General features: G+C 57.9%; 2 protein-coding genes across 24 annotated transcripts in view; both read right to left on the bottom strand.

The window, feature by feature from the left end:
• The window catches only part of LMF1 (lipase maturation factor 1), a 120,517-nt gene that overhangs the window by 38,116 nt on the left and 63,926 nt on the right, over window positions 1–18,475 (bottom strand). For 22 of the 23 annotated variants that reach the window (XR_013411381.1, XR_013411382.1, XM_077985188.1 and 19 more), the window contains 2 exons: window positions 16,669–16,817; window positions 296–361 (listed from right to left, as the gene is read on the bottom strand). Coding sequence is in view for 21 of the 23 variants with exons in the window: in XM_077985188.1 (XP_077841314.1) it covers window positions 296–361; window positions 16,669–16,817 (215 nt within the window). In the remaining 2 variants the exon portion in view is untranslated. Of the gene's footprint in view, window positions 1–295; window positions 362–16,668; window positions 16,818–18,208; window positions 18,293–18,475 lie in introns of all 23 variants that reach the window. The other variant, XM_077985189.1, reaches the window with a different exon arrangement.
• On the bottom strand, window positions 5,809–15,538 carry LOC144337809 (uncharacterized). The gene is made up of 3 exons (XM_077985325.1): window positions 15,161–15,538; window positions 14,072–14,157; window positions 5,809–6,719 (listed from the first exon to the last, which is right to left on the bottom strand). The coding sequence occupies exons 1-3, from the start codon at window positions 15,281–15,283 to the stop codon at window positions 6,617–6,619; spliced, it is 312 nt and encodes a 103-aa protein (XP_077841451.1). The 5' UTR covers window positions 15,284–15,538; the 3' UTR covers window positions 5,809–6,616.

Below are 18,475 nucleotides of genomic sequence, written 5' to 3' on the forward strand. Positions count from 1 at the left end.
AAGACCGAGGACAGCAGCAGAGGGTGCCGGTGCAAGAACCAGAGCAAACCCGCTGCACTCGAGACCATGGAGGGCCACGGACCCCGTCCCCGCGGCCCCAGCAAGTGAGGGGCACCTGCAAACCCCCGTGTGACCACCCCACCCGGAGAAAGGAAGGAGAGGGTGTCCTGAATCAACTGGGGGTGACCCTGTGACGCAACCGCTCACCAGGGTGTGCAGGACTGCGCCCACCAAGAGTGGGAATGGGACGGCGTGAGGCCGGGTGCTCTGCCCTTACCCTGCACGGCGCGCTCACCTCATAGTGGAAGTCCATGCAGGTGAGGTCCCGCCAGCACCGGTCCCCCCGGATCTTGATCAGGCCCTGCAAGGAAGACGGCAGAGGGAGAGTCAGTCACGGGGGCTGGGGACGCGGCGGCCCCAACAGAAACAGCTTCCCGGGAAGACGAACCGTCCACGAAGGCCGTGGATCTGGGCTGCAGGTGCCGTGAGGGAGGGGACCTTACGTATGAAACACTTGGGAAGGGGGAATTTGGGAAGGGCAGATTCAGGGCTGCTTTGATGAACAGGAGTTAAGTGCACACCGCGGGCGTGAGCAACGGCGGCTTCCTTTTTATAGTCAGCGCCTGGTGCGCCTTCCCCAACACTCATTCTCAGAGCTCCACGCCTCATCACGCTACAGAAGCTGCGTGTCTTTAAAGAGCACAAATGCACCATGCGCTGCACAGACCCCACGGACAGTGTCAGAGGGAAGCTTCTCAGAGCCTCCAGGATGAGCCCAAAGTCAGGAGGGAGCGCCCAGTGCACACGGGTCTCAGCCACGCCCCCTGCGGCACAAAGGGAGCCCAGGCGCAGGCCCCGTGTGTCTCCCACACACTGCAACTGGCTGCTGTGAGGATGCCTGGGGCACGGGAGAGGCTTCCAGGGGCCTGCAGAGGGAGCCGTCAGCACTGGGGAAGGTGGGACTTGGGCAGGGAGGCTGTGGGGGTGCAGGGAGGCTGTGGGGGTACAGGGAGGCTGTGGGGGTGCAGGGAGGCTGTGGGGGTGCAGGGAGGCTGTGGGGGTGGGAGTTCTGCAGTGCTGGGCCACAGTGAAGCATCCAGGGAGGGGTCGGCTCCCACACCCATCCGCTTTCCCTGGGGCACTCATGGCTTCAGATGATTCCTTCACAAGTCAGAAACAATTGCCCCCTCCTCCCGCCCACCCTAAAATCACCGCTGAGACAGATTCACATCTAGCGTCTCTCACACGCTGGGTGCGTCCGAGGTGAGACTGCACAGACGCGGAAGTGAGCCCTCCTCCATGACGGCGGTTTCTGCTGCTACAACCACTCCTGGCCAAATCCCCCGGGCTCCATCCACCTCTCCACTGGACCATCCGTCCGCCCACCCGTCCCCTGTCCACCGGACCGTCTGCCCACCCGTCCCCTGTCCACCGGACCGTCCGCCCACCCGTCCTCTGTCCACCGGACCGTCTGCCCACCCGTCCCCTGTCCACCGGACTGTCCGCCCACCCGTCCCCTGTCCACCGGACTGTCCACCTGGCACATAAGCACTGAGTGCCCATGAGGTGCCGGGTCCCGCTCCACCCCATAGAGGCCGTGTGCTGCAGGCGCAGGTGCGACAAGGTGCAGAGAGGCAGGACAGCCACCAGGCGTGGCAGACGCGGCGGCACATAAAGGACAGGAATCCATGCCGCAGGTTCAGAGCCGACGGCTACGGTCGGCGTAGCATGGTGGGCTCCGGGGCAGCTGCATTGGGCTGCAGGTGGTGCTGTCTCGCTGCTGCCCACATGGTGGGGAGAGGGTGAGGGTCTCTCTGGGGACACTTTCGTAACGGCTGCCTCCCATCAGCCAGTGCTCCCTCTGTGGGTGTGCTGGGGTGTCGGGCCTGGCTCCTGGTACCATGACACTGGGGTCAGGGTTTCCATGTGAAACGGAATTCAGGGAACACGATCTGTTCACAGCGGAGGCTGGCTCGTATCTGGACAGAGCTGACAGGGCTGGCCTGGGCGGGGAGCCCCGGGGCAGGGTGGGCATGGCCATGAGGGAAGAAGAGGAGGGTGAGGGTGCACTCCTCAGGCAGGAGCACGAGGCACAGCAGGGCTGAGGAGGCCGCAGCGGGAGGCCCAGGAGTCCCTGGAATGCAGGGTCCCTTCTACCACGGTGCCAGTCACGGTCCCATTGTGGGAGACCGGCCTCCAGACGGTCGGGGGTGCAGCCTGAGGCCTGTGGGGGCCATCAGGACCTCCAGGGCAGAGGCCGGAGCTGCTGTTGGGGTGGAATTTCCTCCTCTCCAGGGAGCCCCAGCTCCAGCCTCGGTCTCCTGCCCGGTCGGGTCAGCCTCAGGCTCCCAGTAGATTCCTCCTCTCCAGGTCAGCCCATCACGGGCTGGAGCCACGTCAGCAAAACATTAATACCTCCCAGCAGCACGGAGGCCAGCATTTGGTGATGGACCAGGGACCCCAGCCCAGCCAGGCTGACACAAAACCGACCACACACGGGAGGGCCTTCGGGGTGGCTGCGGGCTCCAAGCCAGGGCCAGGCAGCACGGGAGCCGCCGGGTTCTCTGGCTACATGTGACCGAGAAGGCAGCAGGCTCTGCTGCTATCTGTGCAGGACGACCTGGGCAGGGGAGGGGCGTGTCCAATTCCGACGAGTTTGGAACATGGGGCCCGTGGGACTGGCGGGGGAGTGGGAGAGCCAGGAGAGGCTGCGCTGCGCCCTGAAGGACGGCACGTGGCTGAGAGGGACACGAATGAGAAACGGCAGGGGAGTGGGACCAAGAGCCCAGCCTGGCCTTACAGGAACACCAAGCAACAGGCACCTGCTCCGCGTGTGAGCCAGATGGGACACCACCTACACGCAGGCTGCACCGTCCACAGACGCGCCTCGGAGGGGTTCTCAGGCTCCGCCACCCCGCACACTGTGAAGGCTGCGTCTGAGGGGGGCACGTCTGGGTCCGGCATCACCGCCTCTAGGGTCTCGCTGCACGCCCCCGCCCTCACACGCCCTGCACCCCCAACGGCAGGGAGGGCACCAAACACCCAGGAGTGTTACTGTTTAAAGACCTGAAGGGTGAACTGCCTTAAAAACCGAGTCAGGTCTTTTGGAAGCTGGGTTTGCTGAGATCACAAAAACACCAGAGACTGTTTCCCGCTTGGGCTCCTGTCCTGCAAACGTGCATGAAAACAGCCGAGGGTGTTCAGCTGACCGGGTGGAGCAGGCCCCACTCCTCAAGGCACTGCCCATGCCCAGGGCAGCCACCGCTTCTGATGAAACGCACAGCTCCACCGGGCAGGGGCACAGCCACCGCCCCCGCTCCTCCCACATGAGCACCAGCTCTGCTCCCTGAAGAATCCGAGAGTGGAACTCTATGGAGATTCAAACCAGGAAAAGAAGAAAAAAACAAAATAATTAAAATGTCATTCAAATTCTAAGCTGATATGAGACACTTAAAAATCTGAAAAATTGTTTCAGGAGTGGAAGATAATTATATTCCTCCCATCTATTGATTTATCTCTACATTGCAGATGTCAGATTTTCCACGGATTTTTTTTTTCTTCCAGAGCAAGTGTCAAAGGAACAAAGCCTTCTTTGAGGCTTTTCAGCCCAAAATTAATTCTTAAAAAAAAAAAAAAAAAAAAAAAAAGGCACAGACAGGCCGATAAACGCACCAGACCCAAAGGGAGCCGGGGACCCACTGCCTGTGCCACCCTCCCGCTCTGCTCGGGGGACCCACTGCCCGTGCTACCCTCCCGCTCTGCTCGGGGGACCCACTGCCCGCGCCACCCTCCCGCTCTGCTCGGGGGACCCACTGCCCGTGCCACCCTCCCGCTCTGCTTGGGGGACCCACTGCCCGTGCTACCCTCCCGCTCTGCTCGGAGCGCTGGAACTTTCCAGGCCCGTCGGCGACGTTCCAGCCTTGCAGTGTGCGGCTGCAGCAGCTCCTCTCCCGGTGCCCGTGTGTCCTGGGACACAGGTCCCCAAATCTGCCACCTGGAAACTCGAAGCGTCTGACGGTCTTATGCGGCAGAAGGAGATGTCCTGTGGATACCCCGTTTCTCTCCCTTGGCCCCCAGAGGCCTGCCGTCCACCCTGCAGTGATAGCCCCCTGCACAGTGCTTCAGGACAGACCCAAGCCCCCAGTACCCGAAAGCACCGGCTAACGTGGTGTTTCAAGGAGGCGGCGCCGCCAGGCCTCCCTCCGAGCCACAGCCTCCTCCACCCTCCTGGCATTACGGTCCCCTCGCCCACATCAGTGGCCCTTCCCCCCCACCTGTAAACACAGGGAATTACTCGCGACAGGTCCTCCCTCCGCAGGAGAAAACTCAAAGGGGAGAGCTTCGCCCTGGAGCTCGGTCACAGCCTGGTGCCCCTGTGAGCAGCTGCAGGGGTCTCAGGCTTGTTACAGCAGCCACTGCTTCTCCCCAAGTGCTTTGAGAGCTGGGGGTGGGTGGAAACCGTGTCTCAGGGTGAGGGTGACCAGCAGGCTCCGTGGGCACAGGCACTGTGGGGTCTATCAAGGCCCTCTCGTCTCCATATCTGAGGGTGGCCCAGTTGCGGCAGGGGTGGTGCCTGGGGTCCCGCCTGGCTCCGTGGCTCTCCCGTTTTCCTGGGATGGTATCCGCACTTTCTTGCCCTCATGCAAGAGAGAACTGGCATGGGAGGTGGGCTGTGCCCCCGAGCGCTTCATTTCAGCATGCAGACTTCCTTGCACAGCTGCACCAGGAGCTGTGTGCATGGCAGGCATCCTCTGCGTGGCGGGCATCCTCTGCGTGGCGGGCATCCTCTGCGTGGCAGGCATCCTCTGCGTGGCGGGCATCCTCTCGAGGAGGGGCCTCGCCTCTGGGCCACTTCACGCCTCAGAACAGTGGTCTGAGCATCGAAGTGTGGTGGGCCAGGGTTTCTGTGGCTCCTGACGAAGGGGACCCAGGGCCCCCGTGGCTTCACACTGAGGACAAAGCTCTGCCCTCAGACACGCAGCTGACTGGCTCATTGACACTGACTGGGCTCCAACTTGCAGACCAAAGGACCCGGGCCTGGACAAACTCCTTGGGCTCGCTTGCTGCCTGGAAGTGAATTCCCATGAGTTTGAGGGCAGCTGTTTGCTCCCCAAGCACCTGGAAAAGGCTGTCCCAAGCTGACAGTCGGGCCGCCGCAGAGCCTAGGGGACCCACACTGCGGGCAGGGGTACTGACTTCCTGACCAATGCCAGCCGGGAGAGCCTGGGCTTCCAGAACCTAAGGCCTGTTCGCAGAGGCTTGTCTGTCTCAAAACACCGGAAGTGCTCCTTCCCCTGGCTCTGGGTGCCCTTGAGGCCTTGGCTGCTGGGGCCCAGAGCAACCCAGGTGGGGGCAGAGCCAAGGGGTGGCAGCTGGGGCCCAGAGCAACCCAGGTGGGGGCAGAGCCAAGGCGTGGCAGCTGGGGCCCGGAGCAGCCCAGGCGGGGGCAGAGCCAAGGGGTGGCAGCTGGGGCCCAGAGAAGCCCAGGCGGGGGCAGAGCCAAGGGGTGGCAGCCAGGCCATGCAGGTGCCAAGACTTGGGGCACGAGCTTTCAGGTCACCAGACACCACGAAGACCCCAAGAATCACCACGCCTTAGGAGCTTAGCCAGGGGAGGGGAATTAAGAGGAGGGCAGTTCTCGCCGTGGCGTGGCATCTCCGAAGCACGAGGTCTGCTGTGGACTCTCAGTCGCCTGTCTCTGTGACGGGATCGGTCTGCCTTCCGGAAGTTGCTGCTCTAGTCACTGTACCACGTGAATTCCTCTTGCTGTGATCACAGTTTTCACTAGAAATCAGACAGAAGAGATTCTGGACTTACGGTGTTTTTATTTTTGTTTTCTGGCAAACAACGTGCACTTCAATAGAGACTTCCAGCGTGAACCCAGAAAGGCGCGTGCGTGGTGAGCACGGCGGCTGGTTCTCTCACTGGGAGGTCACCTGAGCTGGACTGTGCGGCTGGGAAGAGGAATTATTAGTGCTCTTTTTAGCATAGTTTTATTTTGCACCCACAACCCAGGAGATCCTTTGAAGATTACAGGAGAGCATGTCCTGTGTGATCGTCCCGGGGGCTGCGCGGGGATCTGAGACACGCTCGCCCTGGAGGCTGATGTGCTTCAGCTGCGAGGAGCACCCCGGCTCCTGCCCCAGCTCTGCCCACAGACGCTGGAGGTCAGAGGCACAAAGCGCTTTCGAGGACTCCGGTCTGGGCCTCAGCCTCACAGGGGGCGGCAGCCGGGGCCAGAGGTCAGGATGCCATAGACATCATTTTCTAAAAATTCCCACGATGCCTCCGTGCTGGAGTCAGAGGTCGGCCCCTTCCGGGTGGTGCCCTGAAGGCGATGGGCCTGAAAGCAGCCCCTTTCCTCTGAGCTGCCCCCATACTGATGCAATAAAGCCATTAGGATAATCGCTCTGGTTCTGGAGTGTGGCTGCCTAGGACCAGGGCAGGCCTGTCGCCCCCTCCATCCGCCTGATCCTGGCCTCACAGGGCTGCATGCCGATACTGATTCCGTTACGTTTAATGTGATTTCACCAGTGGCTCTGATGCCAGGCAGCAGCCTGTGGACTTCAAAGTCAGCTCTTCCCGGGTGCCGGCAGCGCCTTTCCACATTGGCCTTTCAGTGCTGCCCATGACCCACACTTCCCATGGGCTGCGGACCCTCTGGGACGCTTGGGGGTGAAGCACGCTCAGCATCAAGAGCTTTGCAGACAGTCCTGGGCCTGTGGGAAAACAGCAGACATTAAAGTGCAAACCTGTTGAGCCCCTGGCACCTTCCTTCCGACCCCATGAGGCCTGGGGCGGCAGCACACACGTGGGAGGCACGGGCCCTGGACGCGGGAGACCTCCTGCCCTGGCCCGTGAGGGTCGGGGTCTCCACTGCACGATGCCGCACACTTGGGCCTGAATCCCACAAAAGGTGAGCAGGTCTGGGTGTAAAGAGAGACGTGGGGCTCAGCTCTGACGCGGGTCCCGAATCCCGGCTTTCCTTGAGAAAAGAAGTCACTGTGCAGGGCACTCCCCCTGCACCTTTTTTCAAGGCTTTTGTCCATCTGATCTAAGTGGTCACATTGACTGGCCTAAGGCTTCTGTAATATCCCAGGCAGCTCTTCATGGCGGCATCTCAGTTACTGGAGTTTCCGCGGCACCTGCAATCATACAGCCTGGCTATAGCTCCCTGGCCTTTGCTCGATTCTGACCTAAAAATTGTGGACACTGTGGGCTTACATATTCCACATTTCAGTTGTTGCTTTTTCTTCTTGTGTTAATGAGGACAAGACAGTTTGCACATAAGGAGCATTAGAAGGCCCTACCTGTGGGTGCTGTAGCCAGGTGTGGGCCCTCCAGAGCCGTGAGCTGCACAGGTGTGAGCCCCATGGAGCCGTGAGCTGCAGAGGTGTGAGTTTGGACATCATATTTTATTTTATTTTTTTGAGCTGGAGTCTCACTCTGTCGCCCAGGCTGGAGTGCAATGGTGCGATCTTGGCTCACTGCAAGCTCCGCCTCCCAGGTTCAAGCAATTCTCCTGCCTCAGCCTCCCAAATAACTGGAATTACAGGTGCCCGCCACCATACCTGCTAATTTTTATGTGTGTGTGTGTTTTTTAGTACAAACAAGATTGCACCACGTAGGCCAGGCTGGTCTCAAATTCCTGACCTCAGGTGATCTGCCTGTCTCAGCCTCCCAAAGTGCTGGGATAACAGGCATGAGCCACTGCACCCGGCCAGACATTATGTTTTAACTTGGCCAGTTTTTGGAATGATGAGTTCTCTGGCTTCTCTTTATCCTCCTGTGGGCCTGAGATGCCTCTGCCAGGCAACACTCACGCCAAGGTGGGCTCCAGCAGGAAGCGGGAGACAGTGGCAGTGGGCGTCTGCACCCCTGCAGCCACAGCAGGACAGCCCATGCAGACGCCCCCTCCACACAGAAGCCAGGTGGGGAGTGAGGGGAGGGCTGGGAGCGGGAAGGTACAGAAAACACATTTCCAGCTTTTCAATTCTCCAGGGGTCAAACTAAAAATCAAGTGGTCTCCTCTCTAATATTGTCCAGGTCTGAGAATTCCCAGCAACAAGGACCCCAACTCAATTCCCAGAACGTTCGCAGCCGAGAGCTCTGCACCCCAACACAGCCCAGGTCATCAGCAGGAAGTGATCAAGGGAGGCTTTGGCTCCAGGGGCCTCCCGGAAAACCCACCCTCTGCCCCATGCAGGTGACACAGAGATGTTGGGACACAGAGCTGCGGGCTCCACCAACAGGTGTCTGCTGCCTGCTGGCCACAGAGTATGCAGACCCACCCCCGCCCCGAGACACAAATGCTCTGTCCTCACAAAACCAAGAAGGGAAAAGAAGGGGGAAATTATTTCTTTATATAGCGTCATTAAAGGCCATCTGTTGCCCTAAACACTGTGACTTGACGGCAACGCCATTGATCACGTCCTGAGGGAAAGAGACCTTCACTTTGACACGACTGAAATAAACTCATTTAAAGCAGAAAACGCAGACAAAACACGAGGGAAATGTTCCAGGGCTCCAGGAGAGGCCGTCTGTGTGTGCAGCCCGGTGGGATGCAGGCTGGAGACGGCCCTGAGTCCGAGTCGGGCGAGGCCATCTGGGTCTGTGTGGCTTCTCGGTGCTGTCCCTGCAGCTTGAGGCAAGGAGGGTGGAGGGGCGCCGCCAGCCCCGCCTGTGTCCGTGAGGAACCATGGTGACTCCATGATGGCTCCAGCCCGGCCCCAGGAAGCCATGACCCGCACAACCTGAGGATCCACAAAGCCCAGCCAGGGCCGGCCCAGAACCGGGTGGAGAGCAGCGGGGGTGGGTGGGGGTGGTTCTTGTTCCAGCGCAGTCAGGTGACAGTCGACCCACACATACAGCCAGCCTGGCCACCAGCACCTGGGCCCTGTTTGTTGCCCCAACCCGCCGACACCCTGTGGCAGTGGCAAGCTCGGCTATCCTGTGCATGGCACGGCCATGGGTTGGGATGAGGATGCCCGCCACCTGCCGCTCCAGGGCCTGGGGGGAGCTCTGGGAGCCAGGCTTGCTCTGCCACATGCCTGGGGTGGGCAGGCCTGGGCCAGGGCTGCAGCCGGAGTGAGACGGAGCAAGGACAGTGAGTGCCAGGCTCTGCTCCACCCCCACAGGCCGATGCGTCTGGCCTGGCATTCTCCCTGACTTGCCAGCTTCCCGGCTCAGAGCCCTCACCTCACCTCACACTCCTGGATGTCAAGGGACACCAAGAAGCCATTGAGGGAACACATCATCCCCCGCCTTGTTCGAGCCCACGAGAGGATGCAGCTTCCTGCAGCTGCGCCCTGGGGGCCGCCTGTCTCAGGCTCTGGCTCTGACTGGGCTGATTGTCTTTCCAGGGTTCAAAGCACATGGTTTTCATCTGGTGCTGAACCCAGGGAAGGCCGAGGACAGTCTGGCTCGGTGTGGTGACCTCTGCGCTGCCCCCAGGGACGCCTGTCTCTGCTGTGTGGCAGTGACGCTACTCATCCTCCCCAGTGCTCCTGCCAGCTCCTCCTCTGAACCACGGGCTGACCATCGAGACACAGAACACTCCCATCGCTCCGAAAGTTCCCAAACTTCCACCCCGTCAGCCCCCACCTGAATCCCAAAGGCACCTCTCTGAGCGCGTCCCACGCACCGTTTGCCTGTTCTGACCCTCCCACGAAGGGACTCGCTCGGGGCACACTCCTTGGTGTCTCGCCAGCTCTGAGACCACCGCACGCTTTCCACATCCGTAGTTTCTTCCTCTTCACGCTGAGGAGCCACAGCCGTGTTGGGAATGTGGCCCCGTGTGTTATCCGCTCTCCTGCTGACGGGCTGTGGCCGTTTCCAGTCCTTATTCTTGCGGACAGTGCTGTTACAAGCGTTTCGTTTCTCTAGGGTAACTGTTTATGAGTGGAAACACTGGGCTGCAGGCTGGGAGCAGGTGAACTCTCTCCTAGCATGCTAGAGCCCATACCTGCTCCCCGGCAAGGCGGCACGTCCCCCGCCTCTCACCCTGCTGCGATGGGCTGAATGCCTGTGTCCCGCTCAGTTCACAGGCTGCAGCCCTAACCCCCGTGATGGGACTGCTAAGGAGCTGATTAAGGTTAAATGTGGTCATAAGGGGAGGCCCTGATCCGACAGGGTTAGTGTCCTTGCAAGGCAAGGCCACGTGAGGACACGGAGAAAGGCGCTTTCACAAGCTGCGAGGACATCGTTGCTGAAAACCAAATCATCTGGAAGAGCCTCAATCTCGGACTTGCAGCCCCAGCGACTGTGAAAATCAATCCCTGTGGCTGAAGGCCCCTGGCCCGTGGTATTTTCATGGCCGCCTCAGCATACGAACACGAGTGCCAGTGCTGACTCGCTAGCCTCTGTAACTTCAGCCGTTCTTGTGGGGAGGAAGTATCTCAGCGTAGATTTGCTCTGCATTTCCCTAATAGCCAATGCATCTGAGGGATTTTTCAAGTGCTATGATAGCCATTTGCATATCTCCTTTTGTGAAGTGCCTGCTAAAATCCTTTCCCTCTTTAAAAAATCAAATTATCTTTATTATTGAACTTTATGAGTTCTTTATGTATTCCAGATACAGGTTCTTTGTCAGGCATAACAGCATTGTGAATATTTTCTCCTGATCTGTGCCTTGCCATTTTCTCGATGGTGTCTTTTGAAGAACAGAAGACTTTAATTTTAAGGAAGTCCAATGTATGTATTTTTTTTCTTTTTCTTTAAAGACAGGGTCTCACTATGTTGCCCAGTCTGGTCTTGAACTCCTGAGCTCAAGGGACACTCCCGCCTTGGCCTCCTGACATGCTGGGGTTAGAGGTGTGAGTCGCTGCGCCCGGCCATTTTCTTCTTTTATGGTTAATGTTTTCTGTGTCCTAAGAGACTTTTGCCTATCACAAGATTACAAAACATTCTATGTTACCTTCAAGCAGTGTTAATAGTTTTAGCTTTTATGTTTGCAATCCATCTCAAATTAACATTTGTATGTGGTGATGGAGGGGGTTCACTTATCCCAGATGGATATCCAGGACTTCCAGCACCAATTGTTGCACAGGCTTCTTTCTTTCAGTTGAATTGACTTGGTGGCTTGTCCAAAAATCATTTGATCCTGACTTTGGTGTGGGACTGTTTCTTGGTTCTCTGTTTTACAGATGCAGCTATCTGTCCTCACGCCTTGTGATGGTTACCACTGGGGGTCAACTTGATTGGGTTGAAGGATGCAAGGTACTGATCCTGGGTGTGTCTGTGAGGGTGTGGCCAAAGGAGACTAACACTTGGGTCAGGGGGCTGGGGAAGGCAGACCCAAGCTTAATCTGGTGGGCACCATCTCATCAGCTGCCAGCGAATATCGAGCAGGCAGGAAAAGGTGAAGAGATGAGACGGGTGTCCCCGCCCAGCCTGCATCGTTCTTCTGTCCTGGACACCTCCTGCTCTCGAACATCGGACTCCAAGTTCTTCCACTCTGAGACTCGGGACTGCCTCTCCTGGCTCTCCTTGCTCCTCAGCCTGCAGGCAGCCTATTGTGGGGTCTTGTGATTGTGTGAGTTAATACTCATTAACTCCCCTTTATATATATATTCATCCTATTAGTTCTGTCCCTCGAGGGAACCCTAACAACGTCTGTGTCACACTGTCTCCATTATTATCATTTTTCAGTGAATCTTGGAATCAAGTAGTGTGACTCCTGCATCTTTATTCTTCTTCAAAATTGTTTTGGCTATTTAGGTCCTTGGCATTTCCACATACATCTAAGAGTCAGTTTACCTATTTCTGGAAAAAACAATCCTTCTGGGATTGTCTGGGATGTCATGGAATCTATAGCTCAAATTGGCGACGACGGACAGTTTAACAATATGAAGACTGATTCATGAACATGGTATACCTCTCCATTTACTGAAGTGTTCCTTACTTTCAGCAATGTGTGGTATCTTTCGAGGCATACAGGCTGCATTTCTTTTGTTAAAATTTCCTATTTTATGGTTCTGAATGTTATTATAAATGCTATACTTAACGTTTTCATTTTGACATTTTCTCCTAGCATATAGAAATACAACTGACTTGCTGGGTACGGTGGCTCACACCTGTCATCCCAGCACTTTGGGAGGCCAAGGTGGGCGGATCACGAGGTCCTGGCCAACATGGTAAAATCCCGTCTGTACTAAAAAAATACAAAAAATTAGCTGGGTGTGGTGGCGGGCACCTGTAGTCCCAGCTACTCGGGAGGCTGAGGCAGGAGAATCACTTGAACCTGGGAGGTGGAGGTTTCAGTGAGCTGAGAATGCACCACTGCACTCCAGCCTGGGCGACAAGGCGAGACTCTGCCTCAATAAAAAAAAAAAAAAAAAAAAAAAAAGAAATATAACTGACTTTTGTGTGGTGGCCCTGAGGCCTGCAGCTGACGTCCAGCTCAGGCGGGCACAGAAGCTATGGCTTCTCATTCCCTTCTGCTTGTCACCCTCACCTGGAGGGCCATGGGGCTCCCCCTGAGATGGCTCTGAGGAACCCAGTGGTCAGGGCATCTGAAACCCCCCAGGCCACAGAACCACAGGTGCTGGTTTCTGAGTGAATCTGCCAAGCTGACGGTGTGGCGCTGGTTCTGACCCAGGCGCACAAGCCGGGGAAGGGTGTGCCTGCCTTCCTAGCTGGCTCTGTCCACAGGGCAGTTCCTCATCAACAGGTGGATACTCTGCTGCTATCGCTCTTTCTTATCAACTCACCCTCTGCTTTCCACCAAAGGAACATTAATCACACCGATGTAAGAGTCTATCAAGTAATTACACCTTTTAGTGCACTGATAATTTCTTCTCCAGCTGGCACTAACAGTCAATCAAAATGCCATAAAAGGTGCTTCCGATGAGCCGATGAATCCCTGCATCCACCAGGCATTGTGGGAGCTGTTCAACTCTTGGCACCAGGAGCTTTCATACAAGCGCCTGGCGGCTCCTCTGTGGGGCTGGCTCCTCTCCCTGGAGCTCTGCTTCTCTCCCAGGGCTTCGGCCTGACACTGCCGTGCACAGAGCCCTTTGAAATGCCGCATACGCTTCTGTGTATATTCAAGTCAGCAGAGGGTGGAACCTAAAACTAAGTCCCGGACGGATCAGGACCCACAGCCTGTGAGAGTATCTGTACTCTGGCTGGAGACAACGAAGCATTTCAATGTCCCGTGAAAAGGAGCCATGGAAACATTTCTAGTCTTTCTAATTAAATGGAAAAATAAACCCGGAGTCAGCATCCCACTTTCCTGTGGGATCTGGACGCTGGCTGCAGCTATGCCCTCCTCCAACAAGCCATGGCCAACTGTCCGCAGCCACTCACACACCCCTCCGCCAGGACCCGGCCCGACACCACTTCCAGAAGGCTCCGCAGCCACTCACCCACCCCTCCGCTAGGACCCGGCCCGACACCACTTCCAGAAGGCTCCACAGCCACTCACCCACCCCTCAGCCAGGACCCGGCCCGACACCACTTCCAGAAGGCTCCGCAGCCACTCACCCACCCCTCAGCCAGGACCCGGCCTGACACCATTTCCAGAAGGCTCTGCAGCCACTCACCCACCCCTCAGCCAGGACCCGGCCTGACACCATTTCCAGAAGGCTCCGCAGCCACTCACCCACCCCTCAGCCAGGACCCGGCCTGACACCATTTCCAGAAGGCTCTGCAGCCACTCACCCACCCCTCAGCCAGGACCCGGCCCGACCTAGAGTAAACACCCAAGACTCCCCACAGCCCCAGAAAACCAACCTGTCAGGGATGCCCCGGTACCCACCATCCACAGGTGTGCAGTGACGTCATGGACGGGTGCCCACCACCCCTGTGAGGCTGGGGCAGAACACCTGGGTTGAAGCTGGCATGCCGCAGAGGGCAGGGAGGAAAGCGGGAGCCTCCCTGCCCGGGACAACCCTCCGGACACCTTGTCCTGGGGGGTGAGAGGGGCCCTGGTGCTGAGGTCCCTCTCTGCGGGTCTCCTGCTCGTGCAGCTGAGCCTGCAGTGACCCCTTCCAACCCCGGCAAGTGCTCATCATGAGATGCCATGTAACCCTCCCAGAAAAGGAATAAAGGGAATCAGGTGCTCGCGTACCACCAGGGAGCCCCATTTTCCTCAAGAAACGGCCGGTCCACTCCATGCACAGCTGACGTTTCTGCAGCACTGGTGAAGGGCTGGTGCTGGTGAGACACAAGGTATGTGGGTGAGGGGGGCAGAAAAGGAGGGCGTTGGGGAAGATGGGAGCCGCAGGGGGATGGAGCTCTGAGCTGAACGAGACAAAAAGAAGAGCTATGGCCAGACATGGCATCATGGTGCAGGGAACACATGGTGAGGAATGGGCCCAGACAGCCCCTCACAGCCCACCAAACCACACTACCCGCTACACCAAGCTACGCTACACAGAACCATGCTACACACTACACTGAACCACACTAAAGACTACACTGAACCACACTACACACTACACTGAACCACACTACACGCTACACCAAGTCACTCTACACCGAACCACGCTACACACTACACTGAACCACACTACACGCTACACTGAACCACACTACACGCTACACCGAACCACACTACACACTACACTGAACCACACTACACACTACACTGAACCACGCTACATGCTACACCAAGTCACTCTACACCAAACCACGCTACACACTACACCGAACCACGCTACACACTACACTGAACCACACTACACGCTACACCGAACCACACTACATGCTACACCGAACCACGCTACACACTACACTGAACCACACTACATGCTACACTGAACCATGCTACATGTTACACCGAACCACGCTACACACTACACTGAACCACACTACACTGAACCACACTACACACTACACCGAACCACACTACACTGAACCACACTACACACTACAGAGTCACGCTACACCGAACCACGCTACACACTACATTGAACCACGCTACACGCTACACCGAACCACACTACACACTACACTGAACCACACTACACACTACACCGAACCACACTACACACTACACTGAACCACACTGCACACTACACTGAACCACACTACCTGCTACACCAAGCACGCTACACAGAACCACGCTACACACTATAGAAAGCCACGCTACACACTACACTGAACCACACTACACGCTACACTGAACCACAATTCATGCTATAGTGAACCACGTTACATGATACCCCAAGCCACGTGAGGTCGTGGCTTCCTGAGTCCGTGGCTGGTGCTGTGTCGAGATTGGGTGTCCGAAGTGTCTGAAGCTGCCCCGGGGGACAGGGTGAAAGGGGCTGCCCAGCATTCGGGCCCCCTACCCGAATGACCTGCAGCTGAACCCAGGCACAGCAGTCACGCCTCAAAGCCAGGGAGAGAAGAGGAACATTCCGGACTGAAGGAGTGGCCGAGATGGCGGCACGCTCTGGCCGTGGCCCTGGCGTGAGCACGTGCTGTCGGGTGGGGCGGGGACAAGTTCCTTGGGGCTTTGCCCAACTCTTCTGTACGTCTTCAGCGGATCCTCCACGAAACACTTAAGCGAACAGATGCTCAGAGAGCGTATCTGTATGACGTGGTTTCCAACACAAAAACATGAAGATTTTATCATTCCAGCACAAAATTAAAATCTTACTAACAAAGCATGTGAAGTGGAAGAGACAGTGAGAGCTGCGTAGCTCTGGTCAGTGCAGCAGACGTCAAAAGGGCCACGTCACTCCTGATTGTAAAGTGCAAATCATGTCTTTGTGAACTCAGAGGTCACATTACTGAAGCTGAACTCAGGGCTGGCACGTGTCCTCACCTAACGCAGGGCAGACGCAGATGGGCAGCCCCTGGCTGGGCAGGAAGCACACACAGCCCGCCACCCCCACGCCGGGGCCCGGCAGGGAACTCGCAGGGAACGCACCACCCCCACGCCGGGGCCCCACAGGGAACGCGCCACCCCCACGCCGGGGCCCGGCAGGGAACGCGCCACCCCCACGCCGGGGCCCCGCAGGGAACGCGCCACCCCCACGCCGGGGCCCCCGCAGGGAACCCGCCACCCCCACGCCGGGGCCCCTGCAGGGAACCCGCCACCCCCACGCCGGGGCCCCCGCAGGGAACGCGCCACCCCCACGCCGGGGCCCCACAGGGAACGCGCCACCCCCACACCGGGGCTCGGCAGCGAACCCAGACAGTCTGGCTGTCCTAAGAGACGCCAAAGCCCAGCAGGCCAGGCACCCGGGAAGGACGCAGTGGAGAGACCACACGCAAGGAGGCCGCGTTTTCCCTGAGCATCAGGACGGCGGGTCTCATGCCTCCTTCCCCCTCGAATATGTCTGCCAACGGGCCCACTATGGCCTGAGACTCTCATTTAAAAACGAGCTCTGAAATATTTCGGACACTCCAGCAAGCACAGGAGGGCTGGGGGGAAGCAGGGCGCCCAGTGCTCCTGAGTCTCCTGAAATGGACTCAGAGGTGTGGTTCTTTCCCAGAAACGGTGACCATGAACACGCCTGGGAAAAGCCAGCGGAGCCCCCAGTGTTCAAACACAGGCCCAGAAGGGGCAGAAGAGCGGGCTGTGGGCCAGGCCATGCCGACGGGAGGACAGAGGGCGGCGGGGGAGGAGCGAGACACGCTCACCTCTCCTAGAAGCCGCACAGGTTAAAGAGCCACCGTTACTCCCCAAACACCACACAGAAGAGCTCCACTTACTGCTCCGAGCATGATCCTGAAGATCAGCCACCGGAAGCCCCACAGGACAATCCGGGATGTGGGGGTGTGCTGGGGCAGCCTCGACAGCGTCCACAGCGGGCACAGGAAGATCCCCAGGAACCCTGTTTCCAGAAGCTGGGACTCCCATCCTAAAACGACAATGAGACATACCAAGGGTGAGTTAATGGAAGCCACACATTTCACAAAGAAATCATTTCAGAAACTCAGTTTAATGGAAACGGTCCTTAAAACAGGGCTGACCTTACTACGGAGAGGCACCAACCCCCACGTATTAGTCTCAGCACCGACATGCAAGCTCAGGTCTGCAGGAGTGGGAGCTCTGGTGTGGGACCCGGGGCCCAGGTCAGGGCTTCCCGTGACCTCGGCACCCTTTGCCCTGGAGGGAAAGGCCCCCGCTCTGAGGGCCGCCACCTGCCACCCTGCAGGACGCTGCACAGACCTGACATCTGAGAATGCGCCCAGCACACGTGCTGCCAGCGGATGTCTGGGGGAAGCCTTTGCCCTCCCGTAGGTTTGCATGAAAACAGCTTTCACCTTCTCCCCAGCCCGGAAGCAGCACTGGGGCAGCAGCACTGGGGCAGCAGCACTGGGGCAGCAGCCCGGCCTCTGTGTGAGGCAGTGTCTCCCTTTAGCCCTGTCCTTCCCAGGCGGGCATGGAAGCCAGGCAAAGATGCAGAGGCAGGTCATGGTCGGTCCACATGGAACCAACACTGGTCAGTCCCTCACGGGCCCAGGATAAGGCAGCAGCTCTGCTGCTGGATGTGGGGGACATGTGGGAGCCGAACAGATCCTTCCCACTGGAAACCCGGCATAAGAATGCAGATGTAGGCCGGGCACGGTGGCTCAAGCCTGTAATCCCAGCACTTTGGGAGGCCGAGACGGGTGGATCACGAGGTCAGGAGATCGAGACCATCCTGGCTAACACGGTGAAACCCCGTCTCTACTAAGAAATACAAAAAAAAAAAAACTAGCCGGGCGAGGTGGCGGGCGCCTGTAGTCCCAGCTACCTGGGAGGCTGAGGCCGGAGAATGGCATGAACCCGGGAGGCGGAGCTTGCAGTGAGCTGAGATCCGGCCACTGCACACCAGCCTGGGCTACAGAGTGAGACTCCGTCTCAAAAAAAAAAAAAAAAAAAAAAAAAAAAAAAAAAAAGAATGCAGATGTGGGTCGCCATCCCAGTGCTGTTCTCAGAGGTGAAGCCACCATGAATGTGGCTGCTGGAAACTGCCCACAGCTCACGTCTGTCCATGGCAGGTCACATCCCAGGGGCCCGGAGACTCCACAGGCCAGGCTCCCTCCTGGGCTCTGAGGATGCCGGATGGGACAGAGGCCACCCACTGCCCAGCATGACAACGATCACACGACTCACACCACCACAGCATCTACGCGCCAGAGTGGAGGGGAGAGTGCGGAGGGATGCGGACGGAGGCTTGTGGGGGCAGCGTCTACGCACCACAGAGTGGAGGGGAGAGTGCAGGGGGGATGCGGACGGAGGCTTGTGGGGGCAGCGTCTACGCACCACAGAGGATGGGAGAGTGCGGAGGGGAAGCGGACGGAGGCTCATGGGGAGCTTCCTCCAACCATTGGTGCAACTCGTCTGTATCTGAGATATTATGGTAAAGTCAAAAGCCTGTGAAGAAGCTGCTACAGCAGCACTGGATTGTAACCCAAAGTACAAAATAGACGCCTGCAAGTCCACACTGATGTGTGCCAATTACTGAATAAACAGATGGGTGTGCATGGAGGCAGCGCGGCCCTGGTCTCTGAACGGACAGACGGTCAGTCC

Source organism: Macaca mulatta, chromosome 20, assembly GCF_049350105.2.
Source record: "Macaca mulatta isolate MMU2019108-1 chromosome 20, T2T-MMU8v2.0, whole genome shotgun sequence".
Lineage (NCBI taxonomy): Eukaryota > Metazoa > Chordata > Mammalia > Primates > Cercopithecidae > Macaca > Macaca mulatta.

Excerpts from the sequence above, each read along its gene's own strand:
- LOC144337809 (XM_077985325.1), bottom strand. The coding sequence starts at position 15,283 with ATGCTGGGCAGCCCCTTTCACCCTGTCCCCCGGGGCAGCTTCAGACAC. Across the intron at positions 14,158-15,160 it reads CACGTGGCTTGGGGTATCAT|CACCAGCCCTTCACCAGTGC; the intron begins GTAACGTGGTTC and ends GTGTCTCACCAG. Across the intron at positions 6,720-14,071 it reads GAAAATGGGGCTCCCTGGTG|GCCCAGGACTGTCTGCAAAG; the intron begins GTACGCGAGCAC and ends GTTTTCCCACAG.